The sequence below is a fragment of the Phalaenopsis equestris genome, unplaced genomic scaffold, assembly GCF_001263595.1.
Source record: "Phalaenopsis equestris unplaced genomic scaffold, ASM126359v1 Scaffold000434, whole genome shotgun sequence".
Classification (NCBI taxonomy): domain Eukaryota; kingdom Viridiplantae; phylum Streptophyta; class Magnoliopsida; order Asparagales; family Orchidaceae; genus Phalaenopsis; species Phalaenopsis equestris.
Window position 1 is genome coordinate 723,502 of NW_018164875.1, and position 26,770 is coordinate 750,271.

Consider the following 26,770-nt stretch of genomic DNA (forward strand, 5'->3'; position numbering starts at 1 on the left):
CTGAAGATATGATCGACGTTAGTGATTTTTATATCGTTGATAATAATTACTGTCGCATTAGTAAAATAGAATTTGAAGATGCTTTAACGAAAACCAATGGTGAAAAATCAGTAGGACCTGCTGATATCCTAACTGAAGTGTGAAATAATTTTGGAGATTTGTGAGTTTTTTGTTTTACTAAACTATTCAATATTATTTTAAAAATTAAAAAGATACTGGAGGAGTGGAGGAAGAGTATTTTGGTATTTATTTTTAAGAATAAAGGGATGCACAAGAGTGCGTAAATTATAGGGGAATTAATTTGATGTGTCATACTTTAAAATTATGGGAGAGTGTAATTGAACATAGGTTATGACGTGAGTCTCATAATCAATTTGGATAATTTGGATTTATGCCGGACAGGTCTACTATGGATGCTATATATTTATTGAGGGGTTTGATGGAGAAATACAGAGACAAAAAGAAGGGTCTACATATGATTTTTATTGGTTTAGAAAGAGCTTACGATAAGGTTCCAAGAAAAGTCTTTTGGAGAGTTCTAGAGAAGAATAGTGTTGATATGACTTATATTCAACTCCTTAGAGACATGTATACTAGAGTTTTTACTTGTGTTCGAACAAAAGGGAGATTGACCAAGTATTTTCCTATTTTAGTTGGATTACATTAGGGGTCGACTTTAAGCCAATATCTTTTTTCTTTAGTTATGGATGCTCTTACTGGACATTTACATGAGGACGTACCTTGGTGTATGCTTTTCGCTGATGATATCCTTGTTGTGGTTAAGACTTGAATTATGGTGTTTAGGAAAAACTTGAATTATGGAGGTCTACATTGGAGTCTAAAAGTCCGTTTGAGTAGATCTAAAATTGAATACATTGAATGTAATTTTAGTAGCCCTAGTGGCAGAGTTGTAACTATTGTTGATCAAATCATTAAAAGGTGTACTCATTTTAGATATCTAGGGTCTATAGTTCAAGGTTATGGTGATATAGATGGGGATGTTATTGGTAGAATTGAAGTTGGTTGGTGGAAGTGGAGGAATGTATCAGGCCTATTGTGTGATAAAAAAGTAACGCTTAGACTGAAAGGAAAAAATTATAAGATGGTGATGAGACATGCAATGCTCTATGGCGTAGAATGTTGGCCTTTAAAAAAAAAACATAAAACAAATTTAAGTGTTTCTGAGATAGAATGCTTAGGTGGATGATGTGACACTTAGGGACAAAATGCGAAATGAATATATTTGTGATAGGGTTGGTGTAACTCTAGTGGCGGACAAGACTAGAGAGAGTCGTCTTAGATGGTTTGGTCATGTTAAACACTAACCATCTGATGATCCTGTTAGAAGAGTAGATGTTTAGATTTGACTTACGTTAAAAAAGGCAGCGGTAGTCCTTAAAAGACTTGGGCATATTGTATTAAAGATGATCTTAATCTATTAGAATTAAATGAAAATATAATACTCAATAGGACGAATGGAGAAAAAAGATTCATGTAGTTGACCTCATTTAGTGAGATAAACAGAGATAAAGGCTTGTTGTTCTTGTTGTAATGAAAGAGATGGGGGTGGGGGGATGGTTTGATCCTCCACCTTTATAGGTTTCTGCTGAGCATGGTTGAACTGGTTCAACCCTCTAGCCTCCACGTCTGGTAACCTTCTGCGAAGTTACACCAATGGGATAAAATTTTGAGGCCATTAAGCCAAAACAGACAATATATTGATTTGTGCGAGCTCATGCTATTACAAATTATATTAGACCGATACACCAGCTTATAGATGAACATTAAGTGCCACATAGAACAAAATGTTATGCTATGTGAGCCACCTCTTAAACCCAAGATGAAACCAAGTGCTACATGGTGTGAGCCATCTCTTAAATTTTTAGTGGCCACTTATAGAATTCTATCTATCCATTGGATGGTTATGAGTTAGGAAAAATAGCGAGAATATCAATTACTTAAGTCATGGAGATCATAAAACCCCTTAAGTACAGTGGTGCTTAACTTTTAAACATCAATACGCTTTTAGATGTAATGATTGAAATTTCATCAGAAACTTCGAAGTCAAGCATGTTTCTATGGGATCACTTAAGGGAGGAGTGACCTTCTGGTTAGTTACACCGATGAGACAAAATCATGTTTTTGGACTATTCTTTGAGAATACTTGGAGGTTTTAAACTCGCAAACAAGTGACTAACGCATATAGCTAATAATATTTTTGGACTATTCTTTGCCTTGGGTAGCTATGTCTGTGTAATCTTTTATCTAAACTCTGCTCTAGTGTGCTAGGTTAAATCCATTACACTCAATAGCGCACGGATTCCCAGTTTGTTACCATTCACTTGAAAGGATGGACATGGACACATGTTGGTGAATCCTGATCAATAAGAGGGGGTAGAAATAACACTTATTCAACAGGTGATTGATATTTCTTTAAAAAATATGTAGCTCTAGATTAAAAGTACCCTTAACCCTTTTTATTCAGACTTGAGATTGGTATTGACAACCTTCTTAAAAATTAATATAATTTTTTTTGGATTGAGAATATAACTTTCTCTCATCTAAGCAATTCTTAATAAAAACAAACTTGAAAGAAATCCAACTATAAATAATATTCTTTTCTCCTAAAGAAAAAAATTTCATTATGGTATCCTAACTATAAAATGATTAAGATGGGTCTCAAAGCCTTTAATTAGATATGTTTTAAAATTCATGTAATATTAATTACTTAATTACCGCACTCATCTCAATAAATACTAGGGTTTTTATATTTATACCAAATTTTAATAAGTTCTACATTTTGGATAATTTTTTTTCCTAGAGAAATTATTGAAGCACCATTGCACAAGTTCCATAAATGAATCAGGATGCCATGAAGCTGTGTAAAAACTCTATCGACAAAGAAGTCTAAACAATAAAACTCTATTAGCCAATATATCTTCATTTATTAGTCCATGAGAAACAAAACATTAGATTTGCTTATTTTACAATGTAGCTCATTTATTAAATATATGCATAATATTTGGAAGATTCTTAAACTAATGGTCTTTCAAGCTTCACTATCAAGATATACATAGCTATTTTATAAAATGACAAATATGTTGGTTCTAAAAAAAATTAAGTTGCATTTCCCCCCCTTACTATATATATAAAAAATGTATAGGCCTCTTAAAAAATGCTGCTTCTGAGAATGAAAGATTTTTTAATATAAGATCAAACTTTTGAATATCTCCCAGTTTCAAGATAAGATTCAGCCTCTTTTTGGTTCTTTCATCATCATGTTGAGTCGTAAGAGCAAATGAGGCTTTCCTAGTTTCATGATAGATGTAGTACTCGATACTATCACAAAATTTCTCCATTTTTCTGACACCTTCTCGGTGACATTTCCATGGTTAATTCGCTATAAATCTTAGTTTAGTTTCACATTTAAAAAACATCCATGTCTGTGTAGTTTAAATAAAATGATTTTGTTCTGCTATTTTCCCATTTACCATTTCCTTTTACAGCAGGCATCTACCATTGTTGAAATTTTCTACATCCTCATAACTTTTTTTCTTAACTCTGATAATATGATTTATTATTTATACATTATAAACTTGCTTCAATTTCTGTTGGTAGTATAATTCATTTCACAAAAGTCATTGTTTTGTAGGTATCTAGAGCCCTTGTCGGTTGCATTGGAGAATCTAAACTGGTCCTTAGTTCAGCCATTGCTGTCATCTTCATATGTTGGATATGGAACTTCTTCCTTGGAACAGGTATTAGTTTCCTTTCTTCTACTCTCTAGCAGTATGCACTGTGCTTCTTAACTTGCAATATAGATCATTATTTTATTTTATTTTTATTTCAATTTTTATTTTGTTTTATTTACGTTTTGAATTGAAACAAAATATGTTTAACATATTTGATTAAGATGTGATTGCTTTTAAAAACGCTCAAACAACTAAAAGTTGTTTCGGGTGTTTTAAAAAAAATTAATTTGTTTTTAGAAACAAAAAGAAAAAATATCTAAGAAGCACACTAATCAAAAATGTTTTTAAAAATAAAAAAATAATAATAAGATTGAACCCGATAAAGCCCTTAGTTCTCAGTTTCGATGATGGTTCTTGAGCCATCATTAGCAAGAGGCTAGCACGGTAAAGTTTGGATTTAGGAGGGGGCCCAAGGAAGCACTACAATCCCCAGAAAAAAATAAAAAGAAGGTGGACAAATGATCTTCTAGTTGTTTTTCTTGCCTTCCCGCATTTTTCTTGCTGGTTTTCTTGCCTGCCCGCATTGTATTTTCCAACCGATCCCAGTTTCTCCCACGGGCGCATGAGTGTTTGTGGTGCTCTAGACCTGCTGCCTTGCCCGCTCTCAGCATCAGACTTCAAGGTTTACTTTGAGGTATTTTCAATGTGCGTGATTGTGAATGGAATGCCAGTTAAATAATATTATTTTGAAAATTAGTAAATTAAAAAAATAATACCTATTAATGTTTCTGAACTAGTATGATTCAGAACTTTGTTTGGTTTGATTAGTTTTCATTTAATCAATAGTGAAAAAAAAGAAGTGCTTCAATATATTTATATATTAAATATCATTTACTTATAAATTGTGTTCTACCATGTTAAAAAATTTGTACTATGAAATAGTTGTCATTAAAATTATTGGACTAAAAAGTTGTTCATTTGGCTGTCAAACATATTTTGCTTGTTTTCTTATTTGGTTGCAATTTTGTAATCTAAATTTTGATAAAAGGGCTTATTTAAAAAAATTTTCAATATTTTTTAAATCTCTTTTTTTTGTGTAGAAAATATATTTAATTACAAATTTTTAATATAAATTTTGATGAAAGTAAAATTTTAATCAATTAAATTGAATTTTATTGTATAAAGTATAAATTTTTATTAATTATTTATATATTATATTATTTAAAAGGTTTAAATTTTGACTTTCTTTTTTGCCCAATTTATATTATTAAACTTAAAAAAATTATATTTACAGAAAAATATTAATTTGAAGAAAAGATATACATTAATCAATATGAACCAATTTGATAATTTAATATAATGTAAACATAATTTTATTTAGACACTTACTGGCATAAACAAATTTGTGCCCCATCTTTAAAAGATTTTTGGCTCCGTATCTGAGCACAGTTGATCGATAGCGTAAGCATTATTTGACAAGCTAAAAATTATGCTTTCACATTGGGGATGGAAAGATGGAGGTAAACCTAGCAGCATCATTGTACGATGTGCGACTTGAGAATGGGGCCACTGTTATGATTTTGTTTGCTACTTGGCTTCTTACCTATACAATGCAAAATAAATATTGTATTTATGGCAAAGCGTCAACATCACTACAAACATTAAATGAAAAATTTGTCCATCAGGTTTATTGATTTGAAAGAAAAACATGTACACACGTTATTGCCTACCATAACTTAAGGGTATATATTATACTTCTTTGGGATAATTACCTACATAGCACTTAAACATTGCTATTTAAAAAATTAGCACCTTGATGATATTTTGAACTATTAAACATATCCATTTACGCGTGCCACAATCAAATCATTGGGAATTGGATAAAATAATGAAATGGTAAGTAAAAAATAATGCATCCAATAACAAGTCATTCATCTTCACCTAGTCATGTTGATGGTCCATTCAGCATACAAAGACTATAATATTTGAATGAACTTTTGGGGCCCACTGTTGTCAATCAACAACTCACAACTTCACAAAAGGAATACAAAATTTTTTTTGCAATTTATTCAACATAGGGGCTGTTTTTTTGGCCACCAATCAATGCATAGTGAGCCCCATTAATTTTCTAAAGCTGAAAAATAATTTTTAAGGCCACTAAATGTCAGTATTTGAGTGTCACAAAAGCAAAAAGCTTTGGAACCAACAATTATCATCCACTATCAGCTATTTGTCTTGCAAATTAAAACTTCTAGATGATGGAGAAAATACCCCATTCATGCCACTGCATCCAAAAGCATGCAAATGTAGTGAAAAGGGTGACAATGCATTCAAAAAAATGGTGCCAACATATTAAATCATACAGAATGCATATAACTACCATAAATGAAGAACAAATCACCTCTCTGCCCATAGATGACTCATAAGTGTCACCTTTCTGCCCATATGTGACTCATAAGTGTCAATATTCTTGTTAATGCATTAAAATTTGTGTTGACACATTAATAAGTATCATGTTGTACTCATTGTTTCTTTATGCCCAAATACTCTAGCTTGAGGTTCTAGTTGATGCCTTAGAGACTTAAAAAACGATTTGAATGTCCCTTTTGAGATTAAATTACCAAAATGCTCCCTAGGTCTCCTCCAATTGTTTGTAGTGGGGACCGAATTTGTAAGACAAATAGGCAAAGGACCTGAGTATGATTTTATTGACTTTCAGTTGATTTGTGTGTCCTAATAAATCATGTCAATATTCATAATAAAGTATGAATTGCGTCATAACTTATATTTCATCAAAACGGTTGCCTTGCGTACAACTTGAGATTGTAAGACCACTATTGGGTTTATTTGAATATTTGAGTTGTAAAGGGCTAAGCATCATGAAAGCCAAGACTATAACTCCCCAACTAAATAGAACAGGAAGTCCTATAGTTCAAATCATTTTAATTTTTATTTTCAAACATGAGACATTAGTCAAGAACGTAAATGACATATTTTGGGCTTTCTAATGCATATGATTGGGCTTAGGACAAAGCCATCAACCCTAGCAAACTAAATCTAAATCAATAAAATCAACTTACCTAAAAGATAAGGCCTGAAGGCTCATTAACTCACTTTTCTTATTCTCGAGGTTATAAGTTATAATTATGGGATTTTTAGTGAATGTAAGCCCTATGATAGTTAATCAAGGCATTGCCTCAATCTAAACTAAAATCGAGCCATCTTCCATATAAGGTTCGTTGTTAAGACAGCTACTAAGATTTGGTTGTCAGTGGCAATGGGTTGGTTGTGGTGACGATGTTCTACAATGATAGTTGTTTTTAGAGTAAAGTGCCAAAATAGTCCCCAACTATCTATATTGAGCCGTTTTAATCTCAGAGTTTATAGAAGTGTCAATATAGTCCCCAAGTTCTTTTAATTGGGGTTGAAATAGTCCCCATAAAGGACTATTAGTGCTTAATTTTAAAATAGTCAGAGGCTATTTTGGAACTTCCATAACTTTTGGGATTAAAACCGATCGACTATTTTGACACTTTACTCATTTTGTTTATAAATAATCAAAATATTTAATGATTGTTTTAAGTGTTTTAAAAATAACTCGATTTATTTTTAAAAACAAAAATAAAAATAGTTTAAAAAAGACTTACTAAACGAACACATTTAAAAAGCAATGAAAATTAAAAATTAAAAAAGATCCCTAATGGACCCTAAATTGTTGTCAGTTCAGGAACAAACCTGAATGCAAAATGCTTATGAAGAAAAGGGATGTATGAAATCCAAGGCATATGTCTCCCAAAATGTGATGTTAAAAGATTCACACTTTGAACAACCTGAACCAAATCATTGGGATAACGAGGAAGATCATATTGTTTTTGTGATGTTAATGTAATCCTTAACTATTTGATGTAATATGCCTCAAGTTCAATACTCATACAGTGTTTTGAAATTTCTGTACAAAATCATGATTCTTTTCGCCTGCTTTTGAGACTATTGTATTTTTCTACAAGGCATCAGTGAATTTTATGCCACTCACAGGGAAACCACACTATGATTTTTGCTTAAAATGCATTTCCTGATAGTTTTGTAAACCTTGGTGTGGCTGAATGTTCGCTGATTTCACTTACAAATGCTCACAATTGAGGCAATGTCTTTTACTTGGGGAAATTTACACACCTAGCACACAATTCTTATGTATTTACATATCTCACAACTAAACTTCAATACTTACATATATAGCACTTAGGTACTTTAGACTTATACGTGAAAAGGTGTATTTCACTTTTAAAAAAGGGTAATAATACTATTTTTGATGTGATATTAAAAATTTGATTGTTATGTGTGCAGATATGAAAGTTTAGGTGTGAGCTTTATAAATACATTAGAATTATGTATGTAAATGCCCCTTTAGTTAACTATAGGCTCCATGGTTAAGTGTCTGATCGGTTGTACTTGGACATTCTAGCATTGCTTCTTCTCACTTTCATAAAGTTTTACTCCAAATCTACTTACAGTTTCATTATATATTCTAAGGACGCCGTGGAGCTAAACCAGCTTATTGGCTATTTCATAAACAAGGAAAATTCTGAAGGTGTCGTGTTGCTTGGGCACAGTACTGGTTGCCAGGTAGTATCTAAAATTCAATTTACTCCTTGCAATAAAATATATATAAAGAATTTTTACAGGACAAAATTTAACTCGCTAGCTCTATCGTGTATGTGAATAGGACATTGTACATTATATGAGAACAAATTTTGCTTTCTCCAGAGCAGTTCGTGGAGTCATTTTGCAGGTACAATGACCATTTTACATGCAATTTATGTATTTAAAAATCTTCTTTGCAATTTCATTTTTGCAACCCATGTTACTTATATATTATGAAGATATTGTGAAATAATGATTACTTGATAGGTTATAAATAATAGCCAGATTATGTTGCAACTTTAATCCAGATCTCTCTGTATGAGAAATGATTTGTGCAAAAACACATGATAATATGGATCAAAATCCTCTAACTCAAATAGTAAATTTGATAAGCTAACCTAGAGTGTTCTTTTCTTTTCTAACAAATTTCCTGTCATGTAGTGAGGTTCTTAATACTCTTTGCCCGCCGATAGGGTTTATGCGTACTTTAGAACATGGCTCATATTATAATTCTCTAAATTTTTAGTTTGAAACACAAATATAACCGATACAAAAATTGGTGAGCTGGCTGCACTACTTATCATTGTTGAATTTTCATTATAGATGCGGTGTTTGTTGAACCTAAGATTTTGATAGATTGGCAAGATCCCTTTTAGCATAAAAAAATATTTTTGTGGTGCTATCAATGTTTTTAACTTCATTCGGGTGACTCTTCCTGTCATTTAAAATTGTCTCACACCAAGTTAAGGTAATTCTAGTTTCTCAAAATTTGTGTCACGATCCTGCCCAAGAGCTAGGAATATCAAGGCAAGAACATACAGTCAAACAAAAAAAATTAACTATCCAAACATTTTTATTTCATAATTAAACCTAATTCAAAACACGAATGGGTCATTCTATTTAATAAAACTTTAATTAACAAAGAGTTCCTACAAATTTTAATTTTTTACAATTGGCAGAAACTAAAAATTAAAATGCAATACCTATCCGATTGAGCTCCTCGATGTATGTACACTCTCTAGGATTCATTTATTCTCTAGCTATTTTTTCTGAGAATATTAGCAATTGAAGATATGAATTAAATTATTTAATGAGTAAAATGTCTCTAAATTATAATAAATATTTATTTTAAAAAACTGCAAACACTTAGAGGAAGATAATAAAGAAATTCTACTAAGTGTTTATTTCAATTATATTATCCATCAGGAGAGTCATCACTAAACGTATACTAAAAATATATGTTTAACATTTCTAAAACTCATCAAAAAGATAGACACCATTTCCATTTTCATTTCTATTTTACGTGCACGAGTACATTGGATTCCCTGTTGGTACCATCTTACGGTGACTCCACATATGCATGCATATATCATATTTTAATTTTTTATTTTATTTAACCTTTGAATAATATGAATTTTGCATTGTAAAAAAAAAGTGCTAAAAACAGTTGCGACTGCTTTCATAAATAAAAAGAACTATTACAAAATAAAAATATATTTACTCACTGATTAGTTTGACTCACGCCTTCAGCTTCTAATAATTTTTCAGGAAAAGTACCTAGAGAATAAATAGATTCTAGAGAGTGTGTACAATGTCGAGGACCTCAGAATGATAAGTATTACATTTTGGCTTTTATTTTTTGGCAGTTGTTAAAAATTAAATTTTTATGAACTGTTTGTAAATTAAAGTTTTATGAAATATAATGTTTTTTTAATATGTTGTAGATTAGATTTAATTGTGAAATGAAACTTAGTTATTTTTTTCTATTTGAGAGGGTGTTCTCGCCTTAGTATTTCAAACTCTCAAACCAGGTCGTGATAATATAGGAAAGGTTTACCACCTATGCGTATGCCCAAGTTCATGTCAGTCTACATTATTAAGGTCAACTTTGGCTCGTTGCTTGAATTCAAAGGACGGTCAAATTGCAGTAGATTCCTAGCAATTTTTGTTGGCAGCTGGGATTGGTCATCATCAAAGGAAAACTTGATCCATTTATAAAGCTTTCAGCATATTAATGTATGAAAAAGTGTCCTAATATGAATATATATGCTTCATTCTCAGTATTTTCTCCTCATTATATATTTTTAATCATTTTCAATAATTTTGGTGGGTTACTCAAATTTTTAGCAAGAAAATGAAGGTTGTGTCTCAAAATATGTGTAAGCTAGTACAGGAATTCTCAAAATATTTTCTAAAAAATGTTTAAGATTTGTCTCATACCTTTTAGGATTATTTGTTAATTTTATTTTTTCTTTTCAATTTTATTTCCAAATTAGTCCATTTTTAATTAAAAAATCTCATAAAATATTAGAGCTTTTCTTATCTGCTTGACTCACTCGAGAGCTTATGCGATGGACATGATAAAGTTTTCAAACCATAGAATGATTTTGTAATGCTTAGAGAGATATAGGAACTGCCTAGCGTCGGTTCAATTGAACGGATGCTAGTGGTTCCTCATTATTAAAATGTGGGTCAAGGCAAAGGGAGGAAGTGAAGTTGAATTGAGCGATCGAGAGCGAAAGGGTGAGACGAGTGAGGGGGAGGCAAAGAAGATGTGGATCAGTCACTTTAAAGAGGCACGAGCAAAGCAGCGAGCAAGAGATGAGATCGAACAAGTTGTGGATGTCCCGAGCAAGAAGCAAATAACAAGGCAGATGGGTGCAGCATGCGGGCCTCACAGGAACCTAGATGGTGATTAGATGCTTGAGTTGTGCTCTCAGTTTCCTAGAATATTATTAAATGTTTAAACCACCGTGGGAATACTAACAATGTTCATGTTGATTACGACACACCTGTAACACTAAAACCAGCAGTATTAAAGTCACGGCTAAGCCGCAAAAATAGCGACACAAACACTCAACAAAATATATAATGATGCATTTATCAGTCTGAATGAACCAGAAGTCCATATCACGACAATCACTGTGTTCTGCAGTTCTTACTGCATAACAATAATAAAATTTAACAAAACTGCTCTAATGGCCAATCTGATCCTATTTTGTGCGTGACTTCACGCTCCTTGTATAAAGCATGACTGTCAAAACCATCAATGAAGAGAATACATAAACATGCAATGTGATAAGGTAAATAAAACCCTATGTTTCAAGAAGTTGGCATATACAATCGTAAAGCTCTCTCTAATTGTTGCATTTGGGGATGCACATAATATTAACTAGGGCTGTCAAAAAAACTCGTTGTTCATGAACAGCTCGTGTTCGACTTGTTAAGTAGCTCATGTTCGGCTCGTTCGTTAAGTAAAGAGCCGAACACAAACAAATTTTTAAAGTTTGAATTATAAACGAGACGAACACGAACAACTCTTTGTTCTTTCGTGTTCGGCTCGAAATAAATATATATATATATTATTTATATCTAAGTTTAAAACGTACATGTTTATGTGGTAATCTGGTTATGTGCATTCTTTTGCATATATTTGGTTCAGGTTCGAATCTAACGCTCTACATCTATTTTTTCAGTTTAATTTTAACGAGTCAATTTCGAGCCGAACACGAATATTTAAATAGTGTCGAACACGAACACACTGTTCACGAGCAGGTTTCGAAAGTGCCGAACACGAACACACTGTTCACGAGCAGGTTTCGAACACGAGCCAATTTCGAACACGAATAATTTCGAACGAGCTCGCTCAAGCTCGGCTCGTTTACAGTCCTAATCTTAACCCTGTAGAGAAAATTTTCGAAGTGATCCCCCATTTTTTTGTAACGATTTATATAGTCACAAAGTCTATAAAAGTGTCCGTTTAAATTGTAGACTATTTTAAGTCGTTAAAATCATTTTTCATGGAGACTATTTCAACCAACATTAAAATTGTCTAGGGATTAATTTAACACGTTTAGAGGCTCTGGGACTAAACTAGTCTCATGTAAATAGCAGAGGATTATTTTGATACTTTATACTAAGCCTATATTAGCAAAGAATTTATTTAAATAAATTAGACCCTCATCCTCTTACAATGGGACAACTTAACTTTTACACCATTATACTAAGCCTATATTAGCAAAGAATTTATTTAAATAAATTAGACCCTCATCCTCTTACAATGGGACAACTTAACTTTTACACCATTATACTAAGCCTATATTAGCAAAGAATTTATTTAAATAAATTAGACCCTCATCCTCTTACAATGGGACAACTTAACTTTTACACCAAGGATGACTATCTAACTAAAAAATTTATTGTTACCTACTACAAAATGAATCAAATAGTTACAATAGATTAGTATTTATGGTTCTCATGCTCTTTATTTGACTATCCTCAGACCCGCGACAGTTCATTATAACCTCGATCTTATAGCTTTATGATCTTTTAGGGCTACTTCTTTGATGACTATTGAGCAGAATTAATTAAGTTATGGCATTGTTAAATAGGCTCCAGTAAGTGATCGGGAATATCGTGCAACGCTACCTGAAACTGCTGAAATGATAGACTTAGCTCTAAGCATGATGAATGAAGGCCGGTCAATGGATTTAATGCCTCGAGAAGCAAATCCAGATGCACCAATTACAGCCTACAGGTGCGTCATATTATTTTAGTTCATTTTTATTTTTCTCTTGTTCATTAGATTAAGTTTTTGTTAATATATCGCCATGATTTTATCTTTATTGCCTTTTTTTGTTATGTTGCCTTTATAGGCAGAGGTGTTGTAATCTTTATTTTAATAGTTTTATTCATTCAAAATCTTTGCACTGATAGCTTTCATTAATGAAGGGGTAATAAAATTTACACTTTATTAAAATGGTTTATTTTAGGTTCATTTTCATGTCCAAGTTACTGGCCATCTTAATTTCTTAAATCCTCTATCATTTCTCTTCTTATCTGTTTCTCTTCATAAATATCTACTTCTAGGTACTTTATATGTTGGGCTCTTCTCTGCCTGTCATTTTGTAAACCATTTACGGCTTTACTTTTTCTCAGAAGCTGCTGGATATATTATCTTTTTCTTCTGCTTCTTGAATAATAGCACAATGGACAAACTTCTGGCTCTACCACCAATTCCTCTTTACAACATTTTGCTATGCAAACCTTCTAGGGGTTCCATTGATTAAATAGGGAATGAAAAGGAGGGCCCCTATTATACTTTTACATGCTAGCAGCTGAAACACTGCTATTTACAAATCTAGCACCTTCTTTCATTCATTTTTCAAATTCTCACTCAAATATAAAAATTCATGATAAAACCCCAACCTATATTTTATATTTTTATCAAATTCTCAATGATTTGATCGTGACACATGTAAATACTTTGGTTCGATAGTCAAAAATATCAATTGGGTTATAGATTTTGTAAATAACAATGTTTCAGGTGTTATGTATGTAATTATCTCAATTTTTTAACTGAAACTTTTTTAGTGCATTTATTTATATTGAATTCATATGTGTATTTAGTTATATGCATGCATTAATTGTAAGAAGTTGAATGTAAACTAATGATATAATTTAAAATTCTTTAAGGAGAGTTTAGCTTTCTTGTTATGCTTTTTTTTTGGGAAAAAAGCCCAATGACTAATATATTAAAGTGAAAAGATACATATAGGTTGTATGAGTGGGTCCAAAAAATAGACACCAAACTCACACACTACAACACACATAAAAAAGTCAAAAAGGGTACATATAAAAATAAAAAAACCACCAGGGTGCAGAAAAATTGAGGGTCATCCCAATTTAGTCCAGCCCCTGCCTCTAGTTTTCGGAAGGGATCTAGTTAATAAATTGGTAAGGTGCGTACTGTTACCCAAAATAACCAAAGTATCATCCATAAGATTCCTAAGCTCAAGTAGATCTTCATTCTTCTTCCCCCTGGAATTGTAAACCTGTTATTTTCTTTTCGAAGAATCAGTCTGATGAGGTTGAGAGCTTGTTGACCTCACTTTTGGTTGAGGTCTAGAAAACTTCTTTAATAGCCTAGGTCTAGCCATAGGACTTTCCTATTGACTAGTCTTAGAAAATTAGAAGAGGTACCCCACCATTTTTGATTATCAGTTTGAACGCTATCCTTTGTTGGTAATAGTCATTCAGTATTGTTTTCTATAGGGTTTGAAGGTGCCAACATCACATCAATCGCAGGAACAGTAACAGTAGTGTCAAGGGAGGGTTCAGAGGGGCAACAAACACCTCTTATCTGGTAGTATCTAACAGTAGTGTCAAGGGAGGGTCCAGAGGGGCAACAAACACCTCTTATCTGGTAGTATCATCCCCAGGTGGAACTAAAATGTCCAGAGCAGTGGGGTTAGCCCTCATCCTTATTCACTTGAACCTTATATTTCAACTTAGGATAGAGCTTGTGGTATTTATCAAGGTATGCCAAACATCTTACAGTCGGTACAATATGGAGGTTTGTATTTCATAACGATTTGTTGCCAATATGCATTATGAGTTATGTCCAGCTAAACTTCAGTAACATCAGGTAAATTAATATCTCTTTCCACAAGTATTCTGGCCACAGAAGGTCTGGTTAGATTAAAAGTAGGTAGATCTAGCTTCACAGAGTCCTCAAGGATATAGAATAGAGAATTTGATGATGAAAAAAGTGCAGCTTGAGACCAAGTAGACTAAACCATACCGGTACAGTGGGAGGTTCGTGACTTAGGTTGAAATCAAGAGACCTCTTGAGTAACTTCATTGATTTGTCTGCAATATTAAGATATTTCTTAGAGAAAATTCGAGTGTAGTCTTCAGCCACAGTCTTCAGCCACAGTTTAGTTGAATCAACACATGTCTCTCATCCATGAGTCTCACTCTCCACTTGCCTACTAGTTTAAGATCATCAGCACTTTTTCTAATAACTTTCATAGGTGGGTGTCCCCACTGAAATTTTCCAATAAGAGCAAACTTGAATTTCTCTATCAGGGTTGAAATTTTTAAGTCAAAGAAAAAGATTGTTGTTTTCTCAACTTTTCTACTTCTCTTCTTAACAAAAGGGCAATCATCTGTATCATCGCGGCAATCCTTATAACTTAAGGGAAAGAAAACGACCGACTCCACCTAAGATTACCCACAATGTGGGCAAATGAGGTTTTGTCCGGTTCAACCAAAGAAGAAGGGAGTGCCATCAGAGCAGGGAGATCTGTCGGCGTTCACCTGCTGTGAGGTCCCCGACACATAGACGAAACGAAGCTAGAGAATTTTTCGGGCAAGCACGGTGTCAAAACAGAAAACGAGCTGCAACAGAATCTGCGACAGACTACTGCAAAGTCCCCATATGCAACTGTCGGCATCGAAACCGGAGGACGCGAACGTGCGAAGAAGACGACGGAGAAGACGCAGACGCAAGCCGCACATTCGACGCAGACGCAAATGCGGACATGCGAAGTAGACGACGCACGCTCGCGAGACGCAGAAAGATGCGAGCCGTAGTCGACGTCGAAGCAGATGACGCAAGTTGACGGCGACGGAGAAAACACAACGAGGAGAAGACGGCGTCGAAGAAGACGCAATTAGGATCTGATGCGAAACGTCATAACAATTACTATGGTTCGTCATGAGTCGAAACCCTAGCAGAGCCGATAGCGGGAGAAGACGACACCATCATATATTATACATATATAGCTTCCTTGTTATGTTATATCATGACAATCGTATTGCTATTTATATTGTCAGTAATCCTATCTTTCAGGAGTGAAACAAAGATTTTGAAGTATGCAACCATTCTTTCATGGAAGATACTCTGTTTTTCCAAAAAAAAAAAATGCATTTTTCATATCTCCACCTCATAACATGTGGTAAATATATTTACTAAAACTCTAGGACAACTATATTTATTCCCATTTATGTAGCAAACTAGAGCTCATAAACATAAATGCCCCATCTTAAGAGGGAGTGTTGGCATATTTAGGCTTATTTAGTAGTATTTGTTTATTAGATGGGTTTTCTAATATTGGAAAGGTTATTTTAGATTGTTATGCTCATCATTGCTATTATTCCTTGTTAATTTATATTTTTGGGCATTTAAATACATACCACCCAATTACTATTTATTTACATATCTAACATTTAAAATGTACTTTTAACATTTATACCACCCAAATCTTTCATATCACATAAAAATTATCATTTTTTTAACTTTTAAATAGTGAAATACACCTTTCAATGCATGGGTGAGGTGAGATATATGTAAAAATTGAAGCTTAGGTGTTATATTTGTAAATTCATAGGCATAAAATGGTGCGTATGTCAATCTTTCTTATATTTTTATTGTGCTCTCATATATGCCTTATACACCCTTTTAAATGTTAATAATACATTGAAATCTCTTTTTTCTCCTCGAGATATAAAAGAGACCTTGTGTGGCGGCCGGAAACCTTTGTGATTTGTGCTTATTTATATGCATCCGACATCATTGAGGTCGTCCATAGGTTCTTCATTTCGGCTAATCTATTGCTGCTTTATTAAGGTACCACTCTCTTTGTGCATATATGGGCGATGACGACATGTTCAGCTCAGATCTTAGCGAAGATCAACTTAGGACAAAACTTGGTCATATGTCGAATACACCATGCCAGGTCAGGCGGTTGTCTTTATCTACTTTTCTTTCAATAAATTTAAGTATCCTTTACATATATTGCATTAATTTTTTATGTAAATAACACCTATACTTTGCTTTTTACATTTATACCATCCAAATCTTTCATATCACATAAAAAATACCTCCATTTTAACTTTTAAAAAGTGAAATACACTTTTTCATATATAAGTACGATGAAATGTATGTAAAAACTGAAGTTTAATCATATGTAAATATATAAGAATTGAATGGTATGTATGTCAATCTTTCTAGATTTAACTTATGAAAACCTAAACCTAGACCTGCATGTACATAATTTAATTTACTTCTTTCGACAAGATTGAATTAAAAACTTTGATAAGGTATTTTTACAAGCTTCTAAATAAGAAACATGTCCTGGGAAAATCTATATGAATTTTTGGCAGACTTGTAAAATTATCTACTACATCATTTGTCATTTTGGTTAATCAATTGTATTTCTGTTACATACCACACAATTCTTATGTATTTACATCTTTTTATATTTACACTTATATTGCCTTGATATTATAAAACTATGCATTAAAAAGTGTGTTTTCCTTTTAGGGGCGGTTTGGTAGCTGGTTTTAAGCAGGATTTATGCGGGATTTTGCATAAATCCTGCCAAATGGCCAAAACTCATCCATAAATACTTTGGTCTCTTAAATCCTAAAATGATGTCAGTTTGCAATAAATCCAAGATTTACTAAATCCTGTAATTCAAAATGAAACAAACTCTCATGTGGCGTTTTTGTCATGATTCATGTCATATTTTTCATCAGCTCTTTGCGGACCAAAAGGAGGACAAAAATGGGGGTCTTTGCACATCACAATCCCTTTGTTGCCTTCTCAGCTCTGACTGTGACTTGTATCGTGAGTGTTTGGTCGTGAGGGCAATTATTTTGGGTGAAACCAGTAGAGGGGAAGGGATGTTGGCAAACATTTTGAGCATGCAAGCTCTGCATGGATTATTGAAATGTGCACAAACTACAGTGTAGTTTTTTTATTATTTATTTTAGTAAATTGTTTGAAACTACACGTTAGTAATAATTGACCGACTGCTCATTGCAAGCTCGAGGTCCTGCTTGCTTGGAAAGCACATTCCTTCAATTAACTCTCAGGTATATCCACTCCGTATGGAGCAATGTGCTATTGGATGATCCATTGAATACAACTTCTTCATCCCATTCTCGTTGTCTTCTGACAAATATGAACGTAGTCATTATTGGAAATCATGGTACCTGCATCTTCAATATTTCTGATTGAGTAATACTTAATAAGGCCATGACCTGCCTAAACCAGGTTGTTGTGATGCAGGTTATCTTCTTAACTACTGTTTTAAAACCCATAGCTGAGTCATTGTTCATTGCCTCATAGTCTTCTCAGGCATTGCAAACTGTGTGATGTTATGTTTATAAGGGTATACAACAAATCGAGGCGATTGTGGCCTAGGGACAGTAGGTGTGGAAATAAAAATTTGCTTATCATGTTATGAAATGTTTTGCAGCATTGTCACAACGTCCATGGCTAGGCAGTCACTATAGTGAGTCTCCACTTCAACATAATCACTAATAATATCTGACGAGAAGCTTCAGTTAAAATGAGTCTACAAACCTCATCATCTGATATAAGTGATGCTATAAAACCCGTGCCAACATGGAAACGACTTGTTAAATTGACCATGTTACTATTTGGATCCAGTTGTAGAGTCCTTAAAATTTTTCACTTTGAATCTTCTAAGTTCGAATTACATGGAACTTGAATGGGTTGATTTTTTCTCTGAAATAAACAAACAGGAAATGTTCATCGACACTCGATTGTCAATTATAAAACAAGATCAAAGAAGCTAACTCTCAACTATAATTATAAAAAACCATACTGTGATACAAAAATGAATCCCGAAGTAGAGGTGGTAATGCTTAAAATCTTCAGAAAACACTAACGAACAACAAATCTGATAAACTTTTATCTCCACAACTGAATTTGAAATGAATAAGAAAACAGAAGGAATTTTAATGCAATTGATTGTAGTTGTTATAATTGATGTGTTCTAGAAAATTTGTGGCGGTAGAGTAACGGACTATCGTCTTAGTGTTGCACAAGAATTCAACACATACTCTGCGGTGATGACTCCAGAAGTTTTTACATTGAAAACCCGTTAGAGAAAAACCACGAGACTTGACCCAGTTGTGGAAATTCACTATTAATTAATGATTACAGAAATCTCGTCTCACAGACGGGAAAGGGTAACTATATTTTTTTTATTACAATGTCGACTAACGACATCTGGTTGGTGGTGATTGATGACGGTAGGTGGAGGTTGACGACGGTCGGCGGTGGTCAACGGCGGTCGGCGACGATTGGTGGTGATGCTGAGCCGCAGCTTCTCCTCAAGACCTCAGGCTCTCTCTCTAGACTTCCTCTCCTCTCATGAGAGGGGTGGAGCTCTATTTATAGTGTTCTGGGTACAATTAATGCAGGAATATGAACCATTTTAATCGAACGGTCCGGAGAGCTTCCATCGATCGTACAGCGTTTAATGGACATTTGAGTGTCTTAATTATGTCAGAATTGAGTGATATTGGGCTCGTTGGATTCGTCTTGTTGAGCCGCTCGATTTGAGTATAAACTTGTCATATTTGACAGTCGCTTTACTTTCCAAATGCATTCATAAATCTTCTATTTGTGGTTTAATGACTTGATCTGGGCTTGATTTGACTTGGATTGGGCTAGTTTTCATATTATTAGGTCCATCTCATTAAACAGGTCAGTTTGACTATAATTTTGCTGAAATCATAGCTCTGGATGATTTTTCATCAAGATTGAATGTTTCTTGCTTAAAATATCATCTTGAGATTTGTGTTATGCCTCGAGATTCGTGTTGAAAGATGAAAATTTGTTGGTGGTGTATCAATAATATATTTAAAATTAATAGTGACATAATCATTAGATATAATCAGGTAATAAAAAAAATTATGTTATGTCAACCATTGAGACTGAGGCTACCAATGAGAGAAGGAGGTGTGCAAATTTGTACTACCATTTAGCTGTGGCGAGAGAAGCAGCGGTGGGGTGGGTGGTTGCAATCGTTGGGAGAGAAATGCAGGCCTTGCTCCAATAGGAGAGCTAGGGGGGAACGTCATAAGAAGAATGAGAGGGGACCGGTGGCTCACTGCACCTAGAGAGAGAGAGAGAGAGAGAGAGAGAGAGAGAGGGAGAGAGAGAGCTACTCGGTGCAGTGGTGGCTGTGGCCAATCCTAGTGGGCTTGGTGGGGGCGGGTGGGGCGAGATTGGCTCCATCGAGAGAGCGAGAGCGAGAGCGACGGAAGAAACGAGCTAGCACTTGTGTGAGGGCGGGGTGCAGTAAAAGCCCTAATCTACATGGATAGCCAGTTGTCCATTTTTTGGGCAACTGTATCTATACTTTTGTTTTACTGTTCGCCTGATTTAATATAAATAATACCTTAAATAAAAATTTTTCCCTTATGAAATATATTAGGTGTTTAACTTAAAAGTAGAAATTGTGCTGTTGAGAGTCTTTCAATTAATGAAGCCTCAAGTTCATTAAGGCTTTGCTTGGATTGAAGAAAAGTGGGGAAATAGAATGAAATCTCAATAATTTTGAATCCATTAATCAAGCTTTACAGCCTTTGTTCATTTTTAAAATTCCTAGCATTTTCTTAGTAGGATTAGAAGCCATGGAATGTTCCTTGGAGGTGTATGTATTTGATACATACCGTTTACATGCAGGTGATCTTTTCTATGGCCGATGAGTATGTTCCAGAATATGTCGATAAGAAAGCACTAGTGCAAAGGTAAGACATTACGACGAAGTACCTTTGATTGATGTGGAAAAAGTTTTTTTTTTCCTTTTTTTTGAAAACTATTATGGATATTGATTATTTATTTCTCTTATGAAAAGTCAAACTATATGTTTCTTATAGCCATCACACTCTTAAGCTTTTCATCACATAAATTTCTGAAATGAAACAGGAAATTTATTGCCAACGAAAATGTGATGGCAGTTTATGAGGCAAAGTTAACATGAAAAAGCTGCTCGAAGTGGATTTATAAGTTTCTTAAAGGCATTTTCTTATAGAAAAGTGATGAAGTAGTCCCCTGGCTTTTTGTATGGAGTCATTTAAGTCTCAAAATCTATGCAAGTGTCAATTTAGTCATGGACTATTTTAGTATGTGTTGAAATAGTCCTCATGGATGACTCTTTTAACCCCGTCCCAGTTTATACAGGGGACTGATTTGTCATTTTATTGACTCTGAAGACTAAAATAGTCTCCTATAAACAGTCAGGGCTATTTTGGCAATTTACTCCATATTCTGAAGTGCAAGTTGGTAATCTTTACATATCTTTCTGCAGACTTTGCAGAGCCATGGGAGGTGCAGAGAAGGTTGAGATAGAACATGGAAACCATTCACTCTCCAACAGGGTTCAAGAAGCAGTGCAGGCTATCCTGGATTTTGTCAAGAGGGAGGGACCCAAAGGTTGGGATGATCCTTGGCATTAAATTCTATATTTGCATTTCTCAATTAAGTTTATCTTTAATTTATCTTCACTTTTTTTCAAATAATTTTTCAATGCTTCATTTTGTTTGTTTCCATTCTTTTACTTGTTACAGTGTAGATTTTGTAAATGTCTGCTTTCTATTGAATTTAAATTTTTGTGAGTGATAACTTGTTCCTTTTTCTCATTACTGGAGGGCCTAATTGTAATTTTTATTTAGAAACTAAGCTCTTCTATAATGTCTAAGTATTATCTTTGTCAGATTTTTTAGTAGCTTCTTCTTGTGATAATCTGAAATTTTGGCTGTTGTTTCTACCCATATTGGAACAGTAATTAATTTTAACTATCTTCATTGGGTGGGGACGTCTTTGTTTTTATAGATTTTTTGAGTGCTTGCCAATTTCTAAGCTAATATTGTAAAATCCCTATATGGTTTGGCCAAATTATAAATTAATTTTTTTTTAGTGTTCTAAAATTATGATTAAAAATGTGCTATAATTGAATTTGAATGGATAAAGTTAGGGTTTGTTGGATATGGCTATGGTTTGATTGCGTTTGATTTAAATTGGCTTTGCTTTGATTTTTAATGAGCAAAGTGCCAAAATAGTTTCTAGATGATTTGCATGAGGTGTTTTAGACCTAAGGTTTATAGAAGTTCTAAATTGATCCCTAGACTCATTAAAGTTGGGTCTGTAGTGGTGCTCCATATGGACTATTTTAGCTCTAATTTAAAGAGTTTATGGGCTAATTTAACACTTTTATAAATTATGGGACTAAAATGATCCCATGTGAATAATTGGGGACTACGAATGGGATAACAAAAGTGCCTACTGTATTAGATACAACCCCCTCTGAGTTAGGGCTAGAGGTCGACCAAACCAGAGACCAAGGTCAATTGAGTTGAGCAGAGCACTAATCTGCCTATTTCTACAACCTCACTCAAAGGAAGAGCCCATTATTGCTTGCCATTTCATGGGTGCCATTGAAGTTCCTTATTAGGGGTTGTGAACTAGTCGTAATGTAATCAGCGGAGCATGACCCTTTTGTTAATGAGTGTACTATCTATCAGACTAAGGTGTTTTACTTTGTCTTATAGCCTAGCCTAAATCTATTGATAAGAGCTCGTCGTTCGATGATCAATAGTCGATGGCCATATTATAATAGTCGAGCGACAGAGTCGATCCGATTGAATCAAGCCCGACCGACTCGTAGACCATCTGCAGCCGCCTGACAACTAATGCAGTGTGGTCGAACAAACAAACTTTGCCAAACCAAGACCCACCTATATCATCTAATCGAGTCATAGGGTTGTCGAATCGTAGGCCTATACTTGCAAAATACCCACCTCTTTAATAAATAGAGGGATTATTTTTTCAAAATGTGCTAATCAAGAATCTATATTATTGTTCATTATTGTGCACTCTACACACTTTGTCTCCCTCTCCTCTCATGTCTTATGCTATTTTCCTTGGGTCATTCACGGATAAATTCGCATTCAACAATTATAATGAAGGTTTCAAAAAATTACCACCTTTAACTAATAAAGTTAATTGAGATATATACCAATTATATGGTATTGGTGTTTTCAAAAGGTACAAATCTTTATGGTTAATTGCATCAATGTAAATAATGAAATCTCTACGACTCAGCATAAAAATGATTGAATGAGTTGATAATCTTAAGTTATAAACTAACTCGAGAAACAGCATGCGTTAAATTTAGAATTGATCAATTGAATGACTTGGGTCCATAGTATTTGAATTATGTGTTACATATATTATTTAAAGCTTATGCATTTATCTTATTAAATATCATGTCATAATTACTGGGATAGCTCTTTATTATATTTTAGTTATTGCATTAGACTTTATTAATCAAACTTATAATTTGTTATGAATGCTTCAAAAATAATTGTTGGAACCATGGCTGTTAAAAGTGCTCCTGAGTTTGGCTTATTAAGTAGCTCATGTTCAGTTTGTTTGTTAAGCAAGCGAGTCGAACACGAACAATATTTTTAAACACAATTTATAAACAAGTCAAACAAAAACAAAAATTCATTCGTTCCTGTTTGATTCCTTTTGACTTGAAATAATTAAATTATTATAAAAAACACAAAAATATTCTGAGAATATGCTCGAACAAATTAGCCAATATAGAAATAAAATGACCAACCCAACAGCAAAGCAAAGTAATTCCATGTTGCTCCCTTAGTTAATTGATCTGATTAGAAAGATAATTTAAATTATTCTGATTTCAATGTTTAAAAGCTTCCATGACATTCTTCAATTTATTACAAAGGGAAAATAAAGGATCAGCTTTAACATTCATATTCCAAGCTTCATGAACAATATCATAAAAGTCAAGTCATTTGCTTCAATAATTTTTATACAAAATCTATGCTATAAAACATATGATACTCCTAAATATATAAAAATGGGAGGAGGATCTAAATGAAATTATCCAAAAACTCTAAAAAAATAATGAGGAAAAAAATCCACTTACGAAGTATTTTAGAAAGCACTGTCAAGAAGGCATCATATAGGATTATTAATTTGATTGTTATACCAACTAAATTTATGAATGACTAGTATTTTATAATTCTAAAATATTAGAATTGAGAAGACAATTATTAAAATCAGTTAGCTTTGAAGGAATAGCAGGAATAGCAGGAAAACCACTTACCTGTTCACTAAATCTAAGAAAGAATACTATTAGAATCACCCAACAAAAGCCAATGATCATTAATATTATGAGCAAGATGAGCAATACAACTCCAAAAATCTTTTCTATGAGTAGTACCATCGTCGTCACAAATGCAAGTAATAAAAACATAACTGAAAAAGAGAAAGTAACATGAACATGAATGTATTGAGATTTAACTTCTGAAGCAGTAAAAGAAAGAATCTCATAATTTCATTTAATTCAAATACGACCATTATCAACAATATCAAAATTATTCATATTATCCTCATTATTAAAAAGACTAAACTTATTTATAGAAATATTATCACATATAGAAGAAAGACAGCTTAATTTCAATATGGCCAATTATATTAATCTTACTTTTTTTAAATCTTTGATTAATATAATTCCTATTATTACTTCTTCATCTATATGTAGGAGCCACAACATTAGACTGAACATGCACAACCTTAGGATGAAATTGAGGATCATGAGCAAAAGTACAATATATCTTATAGGGAATGAAGATCATAGCTACAAGCCTACATATCTCTTCAAAACAGTATGATATACCCTGACAAAATTCACCACAATAACCTAATAAATATATTTCCTGAATAAGCATATAAAATTCTACAACGGTCAAATTTCTAAATTAGCAAGAGGCAAAGACATAAGATTAGCAATTACACTGTAACTTGAAAATTAAATAACCCTCATTTACATAAAACTATCCCACAATAACCAAAATTTCTTAAGAGCTCCCCTAAATAATCATTCTGCAAATATCACATACAAGTCCCGTAATACCATTAATGAATTTTACAACACTTAAAAAGTTGCTGCTCTACTCTACACCATATACTAAACAACATTTGATACCTAAAAAAACAAATTGATACAGCTCTTCCATAACTTCATCAATCATCCATTACAACAAAACAAGTTACTTTCAAGTAACCAGTTTTTCTTTCAAGTAATCGGTATCTCTATATGGTCCAAACACAACTCGGAGTATCGGATCGCGGACCAGCGACTGTCCTATATATATAAAGCTTCTCAACAGGGCAGTCATCAGGCCTCAATTCCATTTGCCCTCCTCGCCGCTCGTCGATAACCTCCACATTAAGCCTCGGCATCCTCTTCGCCAGTAATCTACACGCCCCCAAGCTTACAGAGCAGGACGACATCCAAAGGGATCGCATTGTCTCGAGCTTCGCAGTATTTGCCAGAAGAGCCTCATCGCCAAATGGACAGTCTCGAATCTCCAGCTTTTTTAAGCTCTTACAACCCGATAAAATATAATGAAGACCTGCATCGCTATCTCCGGCGAAGGCAACCGAAAGCATCTTAACTCGATCTGCATGTGCTCCTATGGATTTGAACACGCGGTCGGTGAGACGTCCAGATACAGACAAACGGCGGAGGTCCTTGCATGCTTCGACGATGGCGCTGAAGCCAGCGTCGAGTGGTTGCCGAGTCAAGTAGTCCGGAGTATGCGGGTCCATGATGCAGAGGCGAAAACTCGTCAAATTGGGACTGTTCATGGCAACAGTGATAAGAGCAACGTTTGTCATCTGTTGACAAAAGTAGAGCACGGAGCGAAGCATCGGGCAACCTGCAGACACGCTCATGAGCCCACGCTCGGTGAGTGAGTAGTGTTCAGCACCATATGGATCAAATGGGAAAACTCGAAGCTCCTTAAGAAGCTTGCAAGATGATGCCACTGCTTCCAGGCCAACATCTTCTATCAAATCCATGACCTAAAAAGCATATTTCATAAATATTTCAACCTTTTAATAGCAAATGGCAATATCTTAACGAGCCGTTTGAGATCACTTTTGATTTTCATTTTTCATTTTTTTTTACGTTTTAATTTAAACAAAACATATTTGGTATCATATACCATGTTTAGTTGTTTTTCAAAACACTCTAAACAACTTTTAAATGTTTTTTAGTATTTTTAAAAAACAAACTAATTTACATTTAAAAACAAAAAATAAAATCATATAAAAATGCACTAAACAAATATGTTTTTAAAATAAAGTGAACCCAAACAAGTCCAAAGCATATACCAAGCAATAATAATAGTATCGAAACATGAATGAAAGGAAGCAATTGCGCATAAAAGTACTAACGCAATACAAGTAAATAACCATTTTGAACAGCTGGAGAAATAAGAAATGTATATTTTCCTGCCACACAATTCTCATGTATTTACACATCGTAACACCCGAATTTTTATATTTACACTATAGCACCTTCATATCATAAACCTACGCATGAGAAATTGTGCTTCAGTTTTAAAAAGACAGTGATGTTGATGTTTTAATGTAATATTAAGGATTTGAGTAGCGTGCATGTAAATATGAATGTTTAGGTGTTAGATATCGATGTTTTAATGTAATATTAAGGATTTGAGTAGTGTGCATGTAAATATGAATGTTTAGGTGTTAGATATCAAATACATGAGAATTATGTGGTATGTATGTAGATGCACTTACTTTCAATAGGTTTTACCCATTCTAAAAAGTTACACAATGACTAAGTTGGTGAGATCATAAGAACAAAAGAGGATGATACATGAGAATTATGTGGTATGTAGATAGATGCAGTTACTTTCAATAGGTTTTACCAATTCTAAAAAGTTACACAATGGCTAAGTTGGTGAGATCATAAGAACAAAAGAGGATG

General features: G+C 33.6%; 2 protein-coding genes across 3 annotated transcripts in view; one reads left to right on the top strand and one right to left on the bottom strand.

Annotated features, from left to right (window-relative positions):
- LOC110027657 (UPF0613 protein PB24D3.06c) overlaps positions 1-21,557 on the top strand; it is a 50,598-nt gene extending 29,041 nt beyond the window's left edge. Inside the window, exons 3-9 of one of the 2 annotated variants that reach the window (XM_020729168.1) lie at positions 3,653-3,758; positions 8,223-8,315; positions 8,416-8,481; positions 12,725-12,870; positions 16,747-16,855; positions 20,626-20,690; positions 21,251-21,557. In XM_020729168.1, coding sequence (XP_020584827.1) covers positions 3,653-3,758; positions 8,223-8,315; positions 8,416-8,481; positions 12,725-12,870; positions 16,747-16,855; positions 20,626-20,690; positions 21,251-21,398 — 733 coding nt within the window. In that variant the 3' untranslated portion in view covers positions 21,399-21,557. The remainder of the gene's footprint in view (positions 1-3,652; positions 3,759-8,222; positions 8,316-8,415; positions 8,482-12,724; positions 12,871-16,746; positions 16,856-20,625; positions 20,691-21,250) is intronic. The other variant, XM_020729169.1, reaches the window with a different exon arrangement.
- A 3,315-nt stretch (positions 21,558-24,872) lies between these two features.
- Positions 24,873-26,770, bottom strand: part of LOC110027662 (transport inhibitor response 1-like protein Os05g0150500) — a 5,338-nt gene continuing 3,440 nt past the window's right edge. Inside the window, exon 3 of the mRNA XM_020729176.1 lies at positions 24,873-25,839. Coding sequence (XP_020584835.1) covers positions 25,066-25,839 — 774 coding nt within the window. The 3' untranslated portion in view covers positions 24,873-25,065. The remainder of the gene's footprint in view (positions 25,840-26,770) is intronic.